The sequence below is a fragment of the Leptodactylus fuscus genome, chromosome 10 (genome assembly GCF_031893055.1).
Source record: "Leptodactylus fuscus isolate aLepFus1 chromosome 10, aLepFus1.hap2, whole genome shotgun sequence".
NCBI classification, from domain to species: Eukaryota; Metazoa; Chordata; class Amphibia; order Anura; family Leptodactylidae; genus Leptodactylus; species Leptodactylus fuscus.
In genome coordinates, this window is record NC_134274.1 from 30,221,604 (window position 1) to 30,243,099 (window position 21,496).

Below are 21,496 nucleotides of genomic sequence, written 5' to 3' on the forward strand. Positions count from 1 at the left end.
TTTATATTAGAGGTTCTGCTATTATGAAGATTTCCCAAGCCAGGAGGTGCATAGCAAAGAATTGGATAAATAGGGACGTTCCATTAGTGGAAATATGAAGGAGATATTTTAACTACACAATTCTTTCAGAGATCCTGGCTACTATAGAGAGGTTATATCCAAGTGGTTAACCAAAAATGGGAGCTGTGGATTTGCAGAGACATGGTTCAGGAAGAAAATGCATCTGTGCAAGAAATTTAGGTATACAATTAGTAGTTGATGGAGGGGCAGGAGAAATTTTTAGTACTTGGGTTTATTTATCCATCTATGATTTGGCAGGGGGTGTTTTCAATGGAAAAAGTGTAGTAAGCCACTTATCTACAGGAAGAATAGGACTGGCATCAAAACTGAACTTGCATGATCCCCCCCTCCCCCTCCATACCATTTGTAGGGAGAGAAGCTGTAGGGCCAAATTCGCATTTTGATAGTTGGCCATTTTGGTTGATTTTACAGTAATGTATATGGGGGCCTTAAGCTTCAGTTCTTTGAGAAATTATGTCTTATTAACCAAAATTTACAGCCTTTCCCAGATGAGGAAATGTATTAAAACATACTCTAGGGGTGTTCCCGTTTTTAGTTGTGAAAATGAAAGGCAGACCAGACCTACATAAACCTAGTTTGAAAAAACCCAAGCACTGCTGACCATGTAGTCATTGTAGTAGTACATCATTTATGATCATTTTTCATTGCCGTTGAACTTAATACCGTTTTAGAATCAGTGTGGTATCAATCCTACAAACAAACCATTGAGTAATAACAATGGTAATAACCATAGTAATAGTAAAACATGTTAGAAAACAGCTGAGAGATTTAGGCATTGTTACATTGTTAAAACGTCTGAAATATTTTGTGTTTCACTTGTAATATCTTTGAAATGTTCTAATGTGGAGATTCTAAATTGTAAATCACTTAATCCGTTGTCGCTTTCTCTTGGAAAGAGCCTGAAAAGTGAACATTAGATACCTATTACAAGGATTTGTTAGGAGACTGTCCTTGTAGCTGCATTTAGAGACAAATTACATTTTATCTGTAAAATACTTTGGGTAGAATCAATCAACTCAAATAAAAATGAAAGAACAAAAGTGTAAAATAAGTCAGTGCTTGTCTCAAGTAGAAGCTGGCTCACGAAGCGTGGAAAATTACAACATGAAAACAATTTTACGTCAAGAGGTGACCATTTGTAGGGATGATGTTATGACTATTATTTTAGAAATAAGTATTATTTCAGAAAGTCACATATTTGGTGATGTTTTGTGTACAAAGTGATTTTATTTAAAAATTAAAAAAAAATACTAAAACAATGATTTTAAGTGGTGTTAGTTTTATGTATTAAAATAGCTATCATAACATAGGGAGAAACATGAAATTACTCAGTCAAGTATTATTGTAAATTAATATTTTGTTTTAAAAAAAAATTGGGGGGTTCCATGCACTTGAAGAACTACTACAACTACTCTGTTACTCTGTATAAAGTTAGGCATTGATGGATTAAAGCAGATAGTCCACCTGATCACCTCAGCACTTCAGTTCACCATTAAACATTTTTCCCTCTCATCCAAGAGCGCAAATGATCATTATTTCTATGATCTCTGGACATGGCAATGCTGGGCAGTGATCAGAAACAATTGTTTGGATCACTACAAACCCATGTAAACTGCCCTTTATGCAAATATGTCCCAAAATTGCTATGGGATGTTGGATTTGTTTCTAGTTGGATGTACAAAACATACAACAATGGAGAATTTAAAAAGTACTCCCAAAAAATGTTAATTATGTCATCCATTACAAAGGTGAAATGTGAGTGAATGTAATCTTCTTATTGGGCAGCACGGTAGCTCAGTGGTTAGCCATGTTTGTGTAGGTAACTCCGGAGTACTTCCTCCCACACTTCAAAGACATTCTTATTGGAATTTAGGTTGTGATCTCTATATGGAACAGTGGCTGACAATGTCTGTAAAGAAATATGCTGCCGCTAACAAGAAAAAGTGAAAATTGCCGATGGTTGTATTTGCAAATTCTCCACTCCTTTATGGTCCTCAGCTGCATTAAGTGACTTACACTCTGACTCTCGAACTGATGCAGCATCTTACAGACACTGTGAACAGAGAAATCAGATTCTCAATTTCTTTTTTCTTATGGGGCTGACATTTAGTCTATAAAAATGAATTGAGAAACTGAATTTCTGTCCACATATGTTCACCATGTGTTAGTTGGAGAGTCAGTACTGGTCACATGATTCCGCTAACAAGCCTTAGAATATAAGTTTGCGGAAAGAGGACCTTTCACTGCCTGGGGCACATATGGTTTTATATACTGCTAGAAATCAGACAGTGCGCTGAATTCAGCTCACTGTTAGCTTTCACAATCTGCTCCCCAGGTGAAGAGCTATCGGTGCCAGTACCATAGCTCTTCATCGTCAGAAGGGCATTTCTGACAGTCAGTCAGGAACGACGTTCCTCACAGCAGCACCTATAGCACTGTACTGTGAGAGCAGTGAGGAACGCCCCTACAGTACTCATTTATGGACGAGTACTATCAGCAGGGGAGGGAGGTGTTCCTCACCGCTCTCACAGTACAGTGCTATAGATGTTGCTGTGAGGAACGGTGTTTCTGACTGACTGTCAGAAATGCCCTTCTGACGGTGAAGAGCTATGGTACCGGCATCAATAGCTCTTCACCGGGGGCACAGATCGTGAAAGCCGACAGTGTGCTGAATTGAGCGTACCATCAGCTTTCTAGCGGTATATAAAGCTGCATGTGCCCCAGGTGGTGAAAGGTCCTCTTTAAATGTTGAGTAAAACTGTATGTATTCTGGTATAATATACTGATAACAACCAACTCTATTGAACCTTTTTTTTTTGTCAGAGTTCAGACTTTTACTATCTGTCATCAAATCTGGGCTTTATTCCATCTACTAGCAGCATTTCATGTCTAACAATGAATTAAAGGGTAGGAATTAGGCCAGAATAACAAGAAAAAAATCCATTGAGAAGATGCTAAAGTCACCTCTGTTGTCTTAACTTGAAAATAACACATTAAACTGTCATGGCAAATGCATTTTTCTTTAAAGTGCTGCATTTGTTGTGTCATCAGCAAAATAATAAATTGCTACACATTTAACGACAAGAACAACAACATGCAATCAGTGAAACCCTAAATTGCGGATTTAAATAAACACTTTAGAAAACAGCTCAAATTAAACAATAGAAAAGATTTTAAAAAATCTGCTAACGTTTAAAAAAAACCCAAATCTCGGATAACTCTCCAATCAATGTTACATTTTATCCATTGTTTACAGGCAAGTCCTCTCGGTGCAAAACAAAAGCACATCAAAAGCCATTTACGTAACGTACAGTATTTATCTGTACAAAAGTAAATTATTTCAAGTACAATGTGCAGTGGATTGTTTAAAGCTGCATCAATGCTCCTGGCTCCGTTCTGGAACCATGAGGCTGATGAATTGTTTGCACATGACATTTGAAATTATAGATGTGCTATGGTAAAGTGTAGCAAGGACCAGAAAATTACAATGTTTAGTGTGGTGCTTAGGAGGAAAAAATCACTAGAAAAAAATGTATGAGTAAATGGCCTTTACCTATTTCCACCTGCATAAACGTAGACCTGACTTCTTCTATGCATGGACATCCTAGAGTGGACTGTACTATAATTTGCCTTTGTGAGAAACCGCATAGAACTTTTTCCGTTTTTTTAGTACTTCATATCAAAGTCTGTAAAGGTTTGAAAATGCTAAATTTTAAAACATGGAGTACCAGATGTTCTCTTTTCCACAGATATATAGCCAGCAAGGAGTCTAACAAATAACTGAGAAGCAGAAATAGTAAGCAGGTGACCTGGTTACTTAATACGGCTGGTTGTCCACCACGGATGTAATGATTTCAATTTCTATAATCAGAAATTTAAGCCACACCCTCACCCTTACAATGATTCCGCCTCCTCCACATTAGAGAATCTGTGCAGTACAGGTTTCACAGAGATTTTTTTTTCTTTTCTTTTACAATCAGACCTCTAGAGGCAAAGTCATCTTGTGTATCTTACTAAGAGGCTGCAGGCATGTATCAGGTACCCTGACTTTATTTAGAGTTTTTTGTCCAATTATCAGACTAAAATTTAAAAGTATGCAGCAAGCTACTAAGCTCCCTCTAGTGGTGGCATCTTGTAGCTAATACGTTCTCTATTAAATCTAGGCTTAGAATTTTGAACCTACAAACTTATGTTCTCATAAAATAAAAAAACACAATGAGTCTACAAAATTATGATAAATCTCTTTGTCCCTAGCAGGAGTGGTTTTTTAAGTATTACAATTCACTTCATGTTTTATATGTATAAAATTGTACAAATCAGGCATAAAGTGTATATAATAAATTTATAGTGCATGTCTCATATGATGTATTTCATTTGTGTGAATCAGCTATATGAAGAAACACTGCTAATGTTTAAAGCTACAAATGTATATTATATGATGTTCATGGACATTTTGTAGAAACCCAAATTTGTGGATTGTATCTTGTAATTGCTTCACATTAGAGACAAAGCTGATGACATTGTTACTCAAATTACACACAAGCTGTTCTCTTCCTTGTAGACTTGTGCCCAAGCGAGGCTTTGATCATAGAGAATAATGGTTTATTTTTATTATAATTATCTGCTAATTAATTTTAAGTCCTACCTTATTATATGTTTTCCTTTTATAGATACTTTAGATACCATGTACTTATGTAACTATTCAAGGAATGTTTAGTATTTAGAACCATATTTAAGATTGTGCCATTTTCTATGGTGCCAGAGATTTGGTAAGTCATCTTAAATGTCGGATTTTTCGTATAGTAGTTATTTGTAGCAATCTGAGTTTTGAGTCAATTATAAAAGCAGATCATTATAGAAGTGAACTGCAATTCCCTTTTGCCTTGCTCACATCAATAAGAGACAGACTGACAGGTCGGCACTATTGCAAATTGAATAAAGCTAAAAACACATCACATCTTAAAGAGGATCTGTTGAGTGTGCCATTTTGATATCTCAGGTTAAATTGCCTGGTTATGTCACTGTCCATTATGGATAGTGTTGGCAGCAGGAATTGGAGCACCTAGGTCCTGGGATTTTACTCTATTAAGATTTTTCAGGGGAAGTGAAAACATAAGTCAGAATGATAAATTGTAGGACATGCTATGCAAAAGTAAAATTAAAAAAAAAAATCTAGTAATTACATGTGATTCTCTTCTAGTTTCATAATGAATAAATATAGTAAAAAATATTATGATAGCTGGCCAACATGGTCACATAATGTGTTGTCCCCAGGGGCATAACTAGTAAAGACTGGGCCCCTTTGCAATCTTTTGACTTGGTGGCCCCCTTCATGGCATAGTGCCCCCTTTCCTGGCCCCTGCACAGTATAATAGTATCATTGTCCCAAAGGTGTTCTTTGCAAATGTTTCAAAAATTTCAGGCGCAGCACAACCCGAAATTTTTTGGGTACACCACCCACAAACTATTATTATGCTGTGGAGTCTTTTTAGACCCTAAAGTATAATGATTGGAGGTCCTGGTTAGGTGACAAAAATAAAAATCAGTGGCACTCACCTGTTCTGCGCTCCACTGTGATTCCCTGCTGTTTTCATTCCTCTTCAATGATGTCACAGACCTGGGTTACACTAGCATTATTATGCATTGCAACACTGACTTTACCCATGTGACATCTGTGACATAACTACAAGGGCTCGAAAACAGCAGGGAGTCACCCCGGAGAACAGGAAAGGTTAGTACCACTGTTTTTTTGGTTTTTCACATCACCTGGGCCTCTGATGAAATGCAGCAGCAGCTCAACGAGCGCTCTAAGGCCGTGTGGTTTGATGTTGGAGTTTTCTAGTGACAGACTTGCTTTCAAGTCTCACAAAACCCTTTTCTTGTAACAAGAACATACCCCATTAACATTCCATGAATTAAAGCAACATCTTTAACAAATATTACAGTGATCCTAATATTTACAGTCTGTTTATCTTCTGCAGTTTCCACAGTTTGCATATACTATACGTATTAATCTTCATTTCTGCCTCATACACGACTACCATTTATTATATACACAGATTATTTGGTGAGCTATTTGCACCATTAGTTTTACCTATAATGTTCCACTTGCATCATTGCATATTTTACTTAAATGCTACTACCCATTATATTAACTTGTCAAGCTGAAAGAAAGTTTCTGTATTTTTTTTCTAGTCTGTTAATCCTCTTTTATTTAACTGTACTTTTGGACAGAACTATTAAAGTTATGTTCCAATTTATGATTGGATGACACCTTTATTAATTGTAGAAGGCTAGAAAAAATGTATGCAACAAGGATCAGTAGTCTGCTTTGAAACCTCAAAGGTTCTTATTACTTTTGAAACCTTGGAGTTCTTGTCTGTTCCCTGTGGACTTGCCTGACTGCTTACAGCAAATTTCCAATTACATTGCATATTTTCTTAGGCACCGCATTTTGCACATGTCATGGTATATCACTGGAAGCTAAAAACTGTTCAAGTATGTCATGCCATTTCTAAAAGTCTTAATTCACTTGGAATAAAAGAGAAAATCAGAATAAATTCTATACAAATGCAGATTGATGTAACGGAACCTGGCAACGTCTCGGCACAATGGATATAAATAAAAAGATAAACCTGAGAGGTAATAAATGAGTCATTTTGTGCCTAGCAATATAGGGAAATGCAAATAAATATTTAAAAATAATATTTAACTAAAGTTTATACCCTGAAATACAAGAATGAAAAATTCCATTATAATATGTAATCCCTATTAGTAAATTGAGCTTGATAGTGAATTGTTGTATATCACTTAGTTAAATTTTGTGACATATTATTTATATGACAAGTCTGAATTAGTGACAGGATATGACAAGGAATCATTTTGTTAGAAATCTGAGGTTTTGCTCAAAGCAATCATACATTTGGGCATATCAGTGATTGAATAATCCTCTTCATATGACAAAAATATATGGAACATTTACAATTCAGGAGAATTACAGTTTGTTTTTTTATAGCCATTTATTTTACATTATCTTTCCAATTCAGATTTGGAAATTCAGTGTAGACTCCATAAGGGCATCTCTTATGTAAAAATTTTGACCCCCTGCAAGAAGCAGAATATTACTGAATTCTATAATAATTTTCATGCAATTCCAGCTAATGTGGGCCAGGCAAGTCCAGCTAATGTGGGCCAGGCAATTCCAGCTAATGTGGGCCAGGCAAGTCCAGCTAATGTGGGCCAGGCAATTCCAGCTAATGTGGGCCAGGCAATTCCAGCTAATGTGTGATAGTTTGCAACTGGAGTGTGGAATAGCTTGCATATTCATATTCAAATGAATGGAAGCAAAGCTGCCGCAACCTGACATGGCCAATATATAGTGGAGGAGCTGTGTGGTTCCAGTGCCATGACTGGATCGGTTGCGGTGCTCAGTGTTGAATATCAACAATCTAATATTGAAGACCAATTCTAAGTCCAATTAAAGCCCAGAAAATCCCTTTAAATCAAAAGGATTTAATAAAATAAGACCTGTGAACCAAGATTGGTGAATCTATTAGCCAACTTCCTATTTTTCTACAGCCACATTCTGACTCCTGCATAAATGGCTGAAAGCCAGAATTACACAGAAGCACTAAAGCTCCTCAAAAAGCTTGTAATTGAATGGAATTTCTATTACATTAAAAATGCAAACATCTATGCATGTAATTAATTATACAATAATGATAAATGTACAATATAAATTTAAAATAATCTGTTTTTAAGCCATATTTGGTAACTTTTCCTGACTTCGAGAACACCCAAAACTGGCCCTGTCTCCACAGTCATACTGTGAACACATTTAATTTCTTAGAACTTGGCATTTGTAAAGACATAGGACACAAGATCAGGTCCTGCTGAACTCCGGGCTGTGCTGCTGGTGTTTTTAGTTACAAATAGCGAGACATTTATTGATTACTGTTTGCTATTTATTATCTGACCCAAATTAAAATGTACTTCAAGTATCAAGTACCAGGTAACCGTCAAAAAAATGTCTCCCATATATTATATATATGAAAAGAACTGGTAGCCAAACCTGGTGTGTAGCTGGCACTGGGAATGTGTGTCTTCACCTTAAGGCCTGCTTCACATCTGCATTCAATATTCCATTCAGGTAGTCCGCTTAAAGAACCCCTGAATGAAATACTGAACGCATTAAAAAGTGGTTAGCAAAGAAACCACACGGACCCTATAGACTATAATAAGATAAGATAAGATAATCCTTTAATAGTCCCACAGTTAGGAAATTTCAGCATGTTACAGCAGCATAGTAATACAGATACAGGATAATACACAGTAATATATTACAGACGTAGACAAACATATTCTGAGAAGACAAGCTATACTAGGAGTCCATAGCAGCTAAGGAACAGAAGAAGAAACTAGGAAGACGTCATAATCTTTAGTTTTCTGTGCGGAGCGATCTTCGCTTGGACTGATGTAGATTATACAGACTGGTCGCGGTTGGAAGGAAGGACTTGCGATAGCACTTCTTCTCACACCTTGGGTGAAGCAGACGGTCACTTACAGTGCTGTCAAGTGCCATCAAGGCCCCATACATAGGGTGGGATTTGTTCTCCCGCATGGAGGTCACCACGGACAGTATCCTTCTGTCACCCACTACCTGTACTGGGTCCAGGGGGCTCCCCAGGACAGAGCTGGCCTGTCAAGTCTATTTCTGTCCGTGGTTGATATACTGCTCCCCCAGCAAGTCACACCGAAAAAGATGGCTGAAGCAACCACAGAGTTGAAGAAGGCCCTAACAAATGGCCCCTGGACTCCAAAGGCCCTTAGCCTCCACAGCAGGTAGAGTCTGCTGTGGCCCTTTCTGTGCAGCGCCTCCAGGTGGTCATCCCAGTCTAGTTTAGTATTGAGAAGCACACCCAGATACTTGTAGGTCCTGACTATCTCAATGCATGTCCCTTGAATCTCTATCGGGGTCAGAGCACTTCTCTGTTTACTAAAGTCCACCACCATCTCCTTGGTCTTCCCAGCATTAATCATGAGGTGGTTCTGCTGGCACCATTCAACAAAGTCCCGGTTTAAGTCTCTGTATTCCCTATCGTCACCATCAGTGATGAGGCCTACTATTGTAGAGTCATCAGAGTGCTTCTGTAAGTAACAGCTGGATGAATTGTGCCTATGGGGTGCTTTTTGAAGTACTTTCCTCTCCGAATGACTCGTGCGGAAAACACACAGACCAAATTTTAGTCTGTGGGATCTGTGTGATTTCTTAGTTAACCGCTTTTTAATGCTTTCGGTATTCCTTTCAGGAAGTGGACTCCCGAGTGGAATACTGAACACTGATGGGAACCAGACCTAAGTAGTAAGCACACCTTAAAGGGGTTGGCTACCTTCAGACCAATATTGACAAACAAATGTACAATAAAAAAAATATACAATTTTCCAATATACTTTCTGTATCAATTCCTCATGGTTTTCTAGATTTTGGTTTTCTGTCATTCATTCTGTTACTTCTAGTAGATAAAGTCTGACCATGGTCATGTGATTTACAGTCCATGGTCAGGCAAATGTATGAATATTGTGCTGTGACTGTAATGAGTGACACCTGTGTGCTCATCACATGACCATGGACCGTAAATCACATGACCATGGTCAGAGTTTTATCCTCTAGAAGTAACAGAATGAATGCCAGCAAGCCGAAATCTAGAAAACTGTGAGACATTGATACAGAAAGTATATTGGAAAATTGTATATCTTTTTATTGTACATTTGTCTGTCAATAATGGTCTGAAAGTAGCCAACCCGTTTAAGTAATTATTTTGACTTGTTACCCCAATTTTCTCTCATTAGGGACATATATTACTTATTAAATGACATACTAAACATCATTGCATGTCTAAAATATTAAAGACATTGATAAGTCTTACCCAACATATACTGTATTATTTATAGATTTTTACTGTACCTTTTTATGTAAAAAAACAAAAACTGGAGTCTATAACTAAAAATTCAATATAATAATGCAACATGCTAACAAAATCCTTGACAGAGACCTTATAACCAAAAGTTCATGGATGATGATGTTTAGGAAAGAATATCTGACAGAGTTTAGATCAAATAATTTAAGCTGGTCTTAAATTGTACTTGTGAAGCACTTCGATTTCTCATACAAATGATATATGACATGTGATATTATGATTATAATGTATATAATTGAGTTTGACTTTATTTGAGTTTTGAACTCCTGGTAAAATAGATTTCTAATAGAAAGTATTCTATAAAGGCCATAATGCTATATTAATAAAAAGGACTATTATTAGCTTTATTTTTCCTGACATAGCTATGAAATGTCATATTTATTGTAGTTTGTGATTGTTCTCAACCTTCTGTTCATGTTGTATGAAGGTGGAAAAAAAATAATACTGTATACCTAGAAAGTCTATATATTGTTCTTAGATCAACATTTTTACCATATGTTGATTGTACCATTTTGCCTTGATGTACTTTGTAGTTTGATGCTGTCTATTAAAATATTAGGACTTGAACCTGAACATTGCAGCCTATTGTTTATAAGCGGAATATTAACATTTTATGGGAGAAGTAAAAAAAAAAAATAGCTTTGAAGAGCATTTGTTTTGTTCCTCTGAAGTAGCCAGCAGGATATAACATGAAAAAAGATTGATCTCAGCTTGCGGCAATTTGTGAACAAAAATGATTTCAACCTGCAGCAACTTCCATTTCCCATACTGACATTAAACTTCTGTCAGATGCACAGATGTGTTTCATTGCATGTAATCCCCTATCAAAAGCCTTTAGAGGTGAAGCACATACGAATAAAAATTGTCCTCATCATTCTGAACATTCACTTAACGTCCATGAGAACCACAGCAAGACCTTACAACAAAAGCTGGTATTGGATGCCGATAAAAGAAGCACTTGAGATGCTTTTAAAACCCAACAAGGTGGCCACTGAAGGGCAATGTCAGAAATTATCACAGAAAGCCCCCTGTGAAAATTGTCAAGAAAGGAACATTGTTTCACTAAAACCTTACATACTCCTAGAAATGTAATTGATCAATGGCAGGTATCCATAACAAGAGGCAACATTTAATTGTAAAGCTGCTTCATATCTAAATATAATAAGCAGATGAATTTATGAATCCTTTTATTAGTATCTCCTACCATCATCACTTGTCATTTCTGTCTATTTCAGTACAAAAGGTTGGGAAATAGTTATAAAGTTTTGTTAAAGCAAAAATGAGAATCTCTTTTTTTTTCACAGCACAACATATTGGAGCTACTTCTTAAATTGAATCAATTTTAGATATCCTTCCATCCACTTAGTCAGTATTGTACATCAGTTTTTGGAATACCCTGGTGTAAAAGACTAAATAATGAGGGGAGCCCCTTATTTTAATGTAGCCCAGGGGTAGGCAACCTTCAACACTCCAGCTGTTGTAAAACTACAACTCCCAGCATGCATACTTACTCTGTTGTTCTTGCAACTCCCATGGAAGTGAATGGAGCATGTTGGCATTTGTAGTTTCACAGCAGCTTCAGTGCCGAAGGTTGCTGACCCCTGATGCAGCCCCCTTTGTGACTGGCTGGGTTTCTGCTCCTGCGGAAACTGTGGTTGACATTCTTTAGAGCATTCTTTCCCAAAACTATTCCCAAGACCCCAAATAGGACACATTGAAAAATAACTTTGTCAAAATTAAGATGTTATATCTGGTCCAAGAAACACAGCCAATGTCATAGCAGCTCTTCTCAAAGCGACTATGGTTTGGTTTAATTAAACTCATAACAGAATAGATCAGTTCAGTTCCTTTGGGCTGTGGTTGGTCTGGGAAATGTGGTCATCACATAGATCATGTATCTTGGTTGTCTGAAGCCTATCTAAAGTTAAACCCCCATGCTGCAGATTTTGTTGCGTTTATTTGAGCCAAAGCCAGAAGTGGATTGAGCAGAAGGTAGAAGTATAAGAACTTCATATATATGTTACATTCCTTTTGTAGCCATTATTGACTTTGGCTTAAAAAAAGCTGCATTTTTGCAATATGGAGGCTTAGCCTGACAGTGTGCCAATCTGCCAGCTGGGTCAGCTTATGATAGGTTTAGCATTAGGCATATTTTGCCACATACCCTGTTAATGAATAAGATATCTTATGCATTTTGGTGCTCCAAGTAGCCGGAACCCTTGGTTGTGGCATAAGACTGAGTAGTCTTACCTTAAAAATTGCTCTGAGTTGTTCATTTACAAAATATACCAGCACTTGTAAATTTGTGATAAATGGTAGCAATTAGTGTAGTTTTGCCCCCCCCCAAAAAAAAACAAAAAAACAAAAACCCACAGAAGTTTCAAAAAATATCATATTCAGCCAAATTTTGACATAAATACATGAATATGTCTGAGCCTTAGTGTTTTTCAATTAAGTCATTGATTCAAACCTAACCTATTGTTCTTCATGATAAGAATCAAATTGCCATTCTCCAGATATAACTATTTAGGTACCTCCACACAATGTGACCAAGGTTTGGATGAAAACTGGGTAGCCATGCCAAATGGCATTAATCCCCAACAGTCACATTAACATTGCAAAAATCCTCCTAAAAATGTCACTTTTACTGGAGATTTTTAATTCCTGCATCAAAGCAAATATACTTTCCAAGAATAAAATATTTTATAAGGGTTGGGGCGCTTTGCGTTTGGGCAAAGTATTCCTCAGGAATGGCTTTCCCAAGCTTTACTGCATGAGATGAAGAAACATCTAGGAGATACAGGCTGCCACATCATATTGTAGAGTATGTATTGTTTTTATCTAGATAACATTTTTTTTATTTTAAAGTCAACCATTTTCCTACGTTACTGGTCTCCAGTACAACTATTAATAGTCTATTTTGATGTGTTTTGCCACTTCCAAAACTACTATAACATTTTTTATAATATCTGTCAAATGCTTTTGTTTAGTGTTTTGAATGACAGATTTTATGACAGCTTTTTAGGTTCTTCTTCAAAAAAAGCTCTAAGCAATGATGTGAAAATAAATCTTGAACACTTTACTAAAGGGAGCGAGCACATCTCAGTGAATCCATTTTAGTTTCTATGAAGTACGTACCGCCAGCACTAAAACTAACATATATTTTCTCGTAGACATCAACTGCTACTGTTAATGTGGTGGTGACGGATGTGAATGACAATGACCCGGTCTTTGATCTCTACTTACCTAGAAATCTCTCAGTTCAAGAAGAAGAAGTGAATGCTTTTGTGGGTCAAGTCCGGGTGAGTGCACCATTATTTAATTATTTTGTTGCAGACAATAGATGTTGGTGCAATTTTTTTATTCTCTTTTCTAGGGACCGACCTATATTTCCATTTTGCATGTAAAATACAAAAACATATTTAGGACTCTTTCACTTCCACTCAGTATTTTTTTCTTCTTTTTGGCATAATAGACTAAATAACTATTAAATTAAAAAGTTCATTAGCTACCATGAAAGTTATAGATACCAGCAAACATCCATATTTCAAACCCATATAATTATCCTGGCCAGAAGGTTATATGCCATGAACTCTATATCTCTGTACAGGGGTTAAAGAGTTAATTCCAAGGCATCTCTTAAATTCCACTGTCAAGTTTATCTGCCCATACATATGAAATAAATATCTCAAGAGTCATCTTATTTTAGTAACATCAGCTGTTAATCGTATGTGTATGAATTTCGCAGACATTAAATTCTTGGCATATCTGCCCAATTTAGCTAGATCTGCCAAAGGTCATCGCATAAATATCTTATGTGTGTGACCAGCCTTAACCCCAGGTTAAAATCTAATGCAATACAAAAAGTCCACACCTGCTATATCCATTTGTATGGTATTGCAATTCAGTTCAACTGGACAAAGTTACAATACCAGCCAAAGGACAAGTGTGACACTTTTACCAAAGAAAGTAGACCTTTATCTAATCATAAACATCTGTCATATACAGGGACTGTCAATATACATGCCTGTTTAAGCAAATACTTGTATTAATGATAAAATACCACCAAAGCATATTTTCTTATAAATCCTCTTAACATTTGCTCTCATAAATTTTTGGCCAAATTGTTATATAGATAACCACTTCACCCCTACTGTTGCAATTGCATGCAAATGCTGGAGATGTTTTTTTTTTCTGTTTATGTTGTGCCAAAAACTGCGTTTTTTTTTAGGTGTTTATCAAATATTTCTTCCTTACAGCTCGAGAATTAAATTTTTTGTCGGCAGGTTTTGTCTATGTCTTTTGCACCAAATACTTGTTTTATGGTGATGCTCGGCACATTTAGTTGGATGGTATTTATGTCAGAATTTTGAAACTCCTAGAAACTTTCCATATTGATGAAGGTCAGGGCTGGCTCCAGGATTGTATGGGCCCCTTTTGGAATAACTCATGCAAACTACTACAGAAATAAAAACTATCAAAATTGGGTGTTTGTTTGCTGAGAGAGTCCACTCCAGTAGAAGTAAATGCACCCTGTTCAGACACTGGAAAGTAAAGAGGTATTTGAAGCGGACATCTGCCTCAGATTCTTCTTTATTTTCTGTTGCAGTTTTCCACCACTATTTAAGCCCCAAATGAGTGAGACTAACTAGTGGGGAGTCTCAAGTCGTGGCCTCCGAATCAGCTGCAAAATCTGTGGCAAGACTTTTTTTTTTTTCCAGCTTCCTACTCCAATTAGTTTCAATAGTAGGCAGAATGAGAGAGGAATCTGCTGCTGATATAGGTGCGAAATACACTGCAAAATCAGTGCCAGATTCCACCATGTGAACGGGACTTGATACTGTTAATAGTGCTCCACTCCACAGTGGTTCCCATGCAGTATTATATGTTCCACAGTGGAAGGGGGACGATGACGCCATTATGCAGGTTCCAGTAGTGAGACCTGGGGAGCAAGATCTCAGTGACTGGCTGGCAGAGCTCTGGAGTGGATGCTGAGCCCAGGATAGGTGAGAATGAGTATTTTTTTTTTTTTTTTAAGCTTCTCTCCTGGGCTCGCATGTAATGGAAAGGAGCCCGGCAGTCACCAGTTCCCCTCTCCATTACCAGAATGTATAGCGGTCAGGGAACCAGGCTTTCTTCACCTCGACCACTATCATGGTGATCTGGTGCCCTGGCCATTTCCAGCTGGCTGCATGCCCCATACCCTATGCCACTGCTGAGTGGTCCCCTTCAGGAGCTTGGGGCCCCAGCACATTCCCAGGTATGCTGAGTGCTGATGACCGCCCTGATGAAGCTCCAACTTATATATGTCTAAAACTTTGAATGCAGAGGAAAAGGGCAGGACGGCGCTCACAGGTCCAATAGATTTTATTAATAAGAAGAATTGCCCTTTTCCTCTGCTGTTTCCCCGGTTGACACAACTGGTGCCTTTGAGACGTGCTGCTCCCCATACCTGGCATCATATACACCTTAGTACGGAGTTGTGAACGCTGTCACAACCAAACCAGGTGAGAGGCCACCAGGTCTGATACATTCATTACAATTATCCAAAAAGGTGAATCGACTATCTACACTATAAAGTGTGCTCGGTGTTTTTCTATCTTTTTTAAAACTTTGAATGGGATTTGTAGTTTGATGGTGCAAAGTTAGACAGTTTTGATAAATGTGCCTCACTGTGTGACACACCCTGTCCACAAAAGAAATGGTAATGCCCAGTTACCAAATTATTCGCACAGTGCACCATGTATATTATCTTCCGGGTTCCAGTATCAACAGTAGATAGTAGGGCTCCAGAATCACAGTAGAAAAAAGTTCAATGCAGAGAGTGGATGTTTTCTTGTCTGTTTTTCACTACCACTGGTAGCGCTATAACCAAGATATCACCATCACGGAAGAATAAAACTATGTTTGATTTTTTTAAACAAAAGATGAAAACTTAGTTAGTAACACTGCCAAAAACTGGTTTCATTTTCTGGAGTACAAAACATTATTTAGCCATTCTTTTTTTTTTCCCCCACACTTTCACGCAATAGGACTAACTCAGCCTAAAAACCTCACATATGACATTCAGCTGAAGGCTATGATGCATGATCCTGATATAGGTGAGGGCAAAAAGCATTTCATTACTGACTGATATATATGCGTCTGCGGTCTTTGCAAGCAAAAAATATTAAACTATCTCTGTCATTTCAGGAGAAGCAATAGAAGGTGAATATGTTCAGCAGTTATTGCTTTGTAGAGAATTTTGTTTTATTATTGATTTTTATGAAGCCAGGGAATGCTTATTTTGTTTATTCCCTTGGAGAAAGTAAAAACTTTTCTTCACCTGCAAAATTAGCTTAACATTTTCACAAAATTAAAAGAGACTTGTCACTTAGCAAACATTTCTTTTTAATAAAGCAAATCACAGGCATTATATATTATGATTTTATTAAAAATCTAATGTTTGTGGTTGTGGGCATAGGTAGAAATAAATAAAATTAAAAAAATTCGATTTTCCCAGAAGTTGAACTTTAAACAGTGTTCCATTTCATCTACAAAATGAACCCTTTTAGAAATTGATGGCAGAAACACATTCCAAAGTTTAACTAATGAAAATATACATGCCTGTATATAAAAAGAATTCTTTAGGATGGTTGAGTCTGTCAAAAGAAAATATGGTAAGAGTTTCACTAATCTGTGAAAAACTATATCTAAAAAGTGCATTAAACACATGCACGTATTTGTAATGCAAATCACTGCAAGGACTTAAGAATACTTTCAGAAATCATTGTTTGTGACCTTAGTTTGCCATGCAATCCACAAATGCAAGTTAAAACTTTACCATGCAAAGATGTCTTATATCAACACAGTCCAGAAACTCTATGGTCTTTAGAGATGAGCGAGTACTGTTCGGATCAGCCGATCCGAACAGCACGCACGCATTGAAATGAATGGAAGCACCTGGTACTTCCGCTTTGACGCCGGCCGGCCGCTTAACCCCCCGTGTGCCGGCTACGTCCATTCATTTCAATGCGTGCGTGCTGTTCGGATCGGCTGATCCGAACAGTACTCGCTCATCTCTAATGGTCTTCTCTTGGTCAAAGCTCATTTAAAATGAACTGGAGGTAAATGGAAAACTGTTCTGTGGTCAGAATCATAATTCTTTATAGAAACCATGTGACATGTGGACACAAGGAAGATCAGATAAACATGGGACAGAATTCCTCTTCCAAAACTTCACTAAAAGATAGGGGATGCTACCTCACCTGAAAAGGTTTGTGCGCACAGAGCCCACCGGTCTCTCGGACCCTCAACCTAAAATGTTGGCAAGTATGATATGTCATAAAAGTAGCACTAATTTATTTTAACATAAGACTAAACCGTAGGTGCACTGCAGCAATTTCACACAACACCACATAATATATACATGACTACTAAATATATATATATATATATATATATATATATATATATATATATATATATATATTTATTTATTTATTTTTTTCATTGATTTAATTATTCACTCTTTGGTTTTCCTTCTGCCCTGTTTAGTGGTAATAGACATTTTATAGCCCTTTTCCCAAGATACCTGTTATATATACCTTAATATCCTGTAGTAACGTTATATATTCTAAAGTACTACGGGGTTATATAACTACTCATCCAATGGCTAACAGCTCAATGCTTCACAACATGCACTTGTTTGTCTGTTTTTGCATATTATTGAATTATATGTGAATAATATAATAGTATAATATATGCCATAATCCATTAAGATAATATTCTGGTTGGAAAAAAAAAAAAATCTACGGCTCTAGACAGGCAGGAATGTTAGTATAATACATTTTTTCAATAATTAACTAAATCTACAGAACATTTCTCTGCAAGAGTAAAATTTGCTCTACCTTTATACGATATGAACTAGATAAGAAACTATTTGACTTTTAACAAAAGTTTCCAATTTATTCTTATGAGACCAGGTGTCTCCAAGTTCTACAAGTGTCAAAGATTAAAAGCAATTAGTGTGAACAATTATTTTATCTCATAGTGTATGCAAGCTGTTACTATGATTGTAAAGAAATGATTTTATATATGAATCATCTATTGTTCCTCAGCAAAGTGGGTCAAGTCTTTTTTAATGCCAAAACAGATCTATGAGAATCTGTGTCAAGGTGACATTCCTTTAAAACGTAGAAGTATAAAAGTGAGACACTGAAAAGTCAGCTACTCCAAAATACTAAGACTTCAAAGTTTATGCAAGAATAGAATAATTAACACAAAGTCATTACGAGAACAAGATTTTCAAGTTATCTCCAAGCTCTGAAACCTTCTTTGGCTCCTTCATATTTACACCTATTTAAATGTAATATTTGCAAACTACTTTATGGAAATATCGCCTTGTATTTTGGGGACATTTGCATCACACATTCATTTGGCAGATTGCTCAAAATGATCTTTGTTTTCAGATGTTTTTTTGAACGTCTCAGTTTATCTGCCACAGTCATTATTAAGATACATAGCTCTAAAGCAAAAGACTTTCATTTCCAAGAGAATATAATTTACATATATTTGCAAGATTAATTTGCGTTTAGTTTTTTTTCTCTGGCATAAACTTATTAGAAAAGTCAGCCTCATTTATGTGGAAGCAAACAATTCATATTAATAAATGTTAATTTAAACAACCCTTCAAAGGGGGTTAAAGAAATAAAGAAAATCAAGAAATTTTCTTTCAGTTGACATCCTAAATTATTAATTGATATATTATTGAAAAAATATATATATATTTTCTCCAAATCTTTACCTTCTTGCTAGAGATGGGTGAATCTCTCAAGATTCATTTTGAGATCTGTAGCTTAGGTCGCTGATTCTTTTTGGGTCAAACAAGTTTGGTATGAACCTCACCCTAAATTGATTTAAAGAGGACTTTTCATGTCCTCAGGCACATGTGGTTTTATATACCGCTAGAAAGCCGACAGTGCGCTGAATTCGGTGCACTGTCGGATGTCCCGTTATGTGCTTCGGGAGAAGAGATATGGGTGCAATTACTGATAACTCTTCATTGTCAGAAGGGTGTTCCTGACAGTCTTGCTGGGCTGCTGGGCTGCTGCCCCCCCCCCCCCCCCGACAATACTATCTGTAGCACTATACTGTTAGAGTGGGCATTCCTTACCGCACAGCCATGACTCTGAATGAAAAGGAATGCCACCCCCCGACAATACTCACCCATAGACTAGTATTGGGGGGGTGTTTCTCCCAGCTCAGCATCACGGCTGGGTGGTAAGGAGCACCTACTCTAAAAGTAACGCGCTACGGACAGTACTGTCAGGAGGGGTGTTCCTCATAGCCGAGACTGTCAGGAATGCCCTTCTGACATTCAAGGTCTGACCTATTAATAAGTCTTGTAACATAAGAATGTAAGCCAAAAAGAGAAACGCCTCTGCAGACATCTGTTTCAGGGTGCTCTACATCACCAAGGGGACAATCACCCTGAAACAGTTGTCTGCAGATTAATATCTGATTTGGATACCTTACACATACTTGAGATTCTCCACAATCAGAAACCAAATGCCATTGTTCTAGTGATTGTTAGGGTTAAAATGGCAATTGATAATATATCCCAGACTTATGATATAACTTGTTTTGGAAGATAAAAAAAAACCTTTAAAAGGAACCTGTCATTAGCTACACAATAACCAAAGCACAGACAAAAATCTGACAGGGTCCCTCATGACAGACGATTGTGTCTTACTCTGAAAAGCTATGGCATTGGAAAGCTGGAAATGCGGAGATGAGTCCGCAATGTGGTTTCACCCTATCCTGATCAGCTTGAATGGCAGGTCTCTCCTTCTATGCACAGACTAGAGGGCTTGTCAACAAAGCCAGGTTGGATAGGGCGAGGTGGCATGGTGGACTCATCTCTCTGTGTCTGGCTCATTTATGTTTCTCTGCATTTTAGAGTAATACATAACATCCTGTCATAAGGAACCCTGCTGGAATTTCAAGCTGCCTGTAGTTTGGACAGCTTGATTCTGATGTTCCCTTTAAGTATTTGCAGCTTGACACATAAGAGCATTTTTTTTTTGTACTTTCTAAGCAAAAGAACCGTATCTCAGGTGAAAAGGAGTACCTATTATTACCTATTATTGGCACTTCTCCCTGTATGACAGTACATAGTATTTTTGTTGCTTTTTTGGTCCCTGGTTCAGTTTCTTAATGTGGTTACTCCAATAATCCACATGCAGATAATCCTAGAACACAGGATTCATTAATTCTCTCAGCAAGCAGCACTAAAGGATTATTTTTCTTGTTATGGCTAGTACCTGGATAGTAACATGCATTTATTTACCCTCTATAGAAATAAAATACGCTAAATAAACATTTCCCGTTGCAGAGATTTAAGTACACCTAATGATTTTTCATGGTCTAACCTTTCGGGCGTTTATGTTTTACGCTTTTGTTTAGAGAATTACAGAGATTTTACATTCTAGATTTGCATACTTATATGGAATTATCCCAATATCTAAGTCTTGAACTTGAAGCTGATTAAGTATTTTATTGTTTAAATTCTTCTGCTTAAGGAAATTTATATTTTCTCCGGATATAGTATTGTTAATTCATGATAGCTATAGTCAAAAGCATGTATGCATTGGTACATTAGGGTCTACATGCCTCGATGCAATTTAACCTTAGAGTTATTCATAGCCAGGATTTATTGGGGCCCCATTATGAAGAATTCTAGATGATTTTATGGTGGTAAGGAAAGTATGGATATAGTACATTTTATGGTAACTTGTTAACCACACCGTGGCAGAGAATCTTACCTCAACTATTTCAGTGACTTTTTCAATGTCTTTCATTGCGTTCTTTGAGAAGTTACTGTGTTGCCCTAAGTTATTAGTGTCTTTCGACATCTACATAGCACTTACTTGTAATGATGAGAAGATAGTCTTAATAAATGATTAACATATTTAACACTTTTTTTTATTGAGGAGTCTCTACATCCCATACAGTGTGTAGTGTACAACAGAAATATATATTCCTAACTCTATTGCTGGAATGAACAAATTGCCAAGTCAGGTCAAAGAATGCTACAGAAGTTTGCACTTCCATAAACTACAGCGCCCATTATGCCCTTAAGGATATACATAGAAAAAGATGTCCGGCAGCTCTCCAATAAAATATAACTTTTAATGATAATATGTCATAAAATAACAAAAAATGACATAACACAGAAAAAAGGAAAGTGATAGACCCCCTAAAAAACGCAGACGCATTACCCTGCACCCCGAGACTAGTATTATAGAGAAGGCGGGGCTTAGGAGAGTGTGGGCAGCTACTGGGATTGGAGACGTGAGTGACGCACATCTCAATTTTTGAACTACATGCTGTGTAGTGAATAGGATTGTTTTTAAAATCCAATCTCCGATTATTTAAAAAATCCCATTGACTTGCAT

General features: G+C 36.9%; 1 protein-coding gene across 3 annotated transcripts in view; it reads left to right on the forward strand.

The window, feature by feature from the left end:
• PCDH15 (protocadherin related 15) overlaps window positions 1-21,496 on the forward strand; it is a 1,015,846-nt gene that overhangs the window by 683,126 nt on the left and 311,224 nt on the right. For all 3 annotated transcript variants that reach the window (XM_075257479.1, XM_075257481.1, XM_075257480.1), the window contains one exon: window positions 13,232-13,360. In XM_075257479.1, the coding sequence (XP_075113580.1) occupies window positions 13,232-13,360 (129 nt within the window). The remainder of the gene's footprint in view (window positions 1-13,231; window positions 13,361-21,496) is intronic.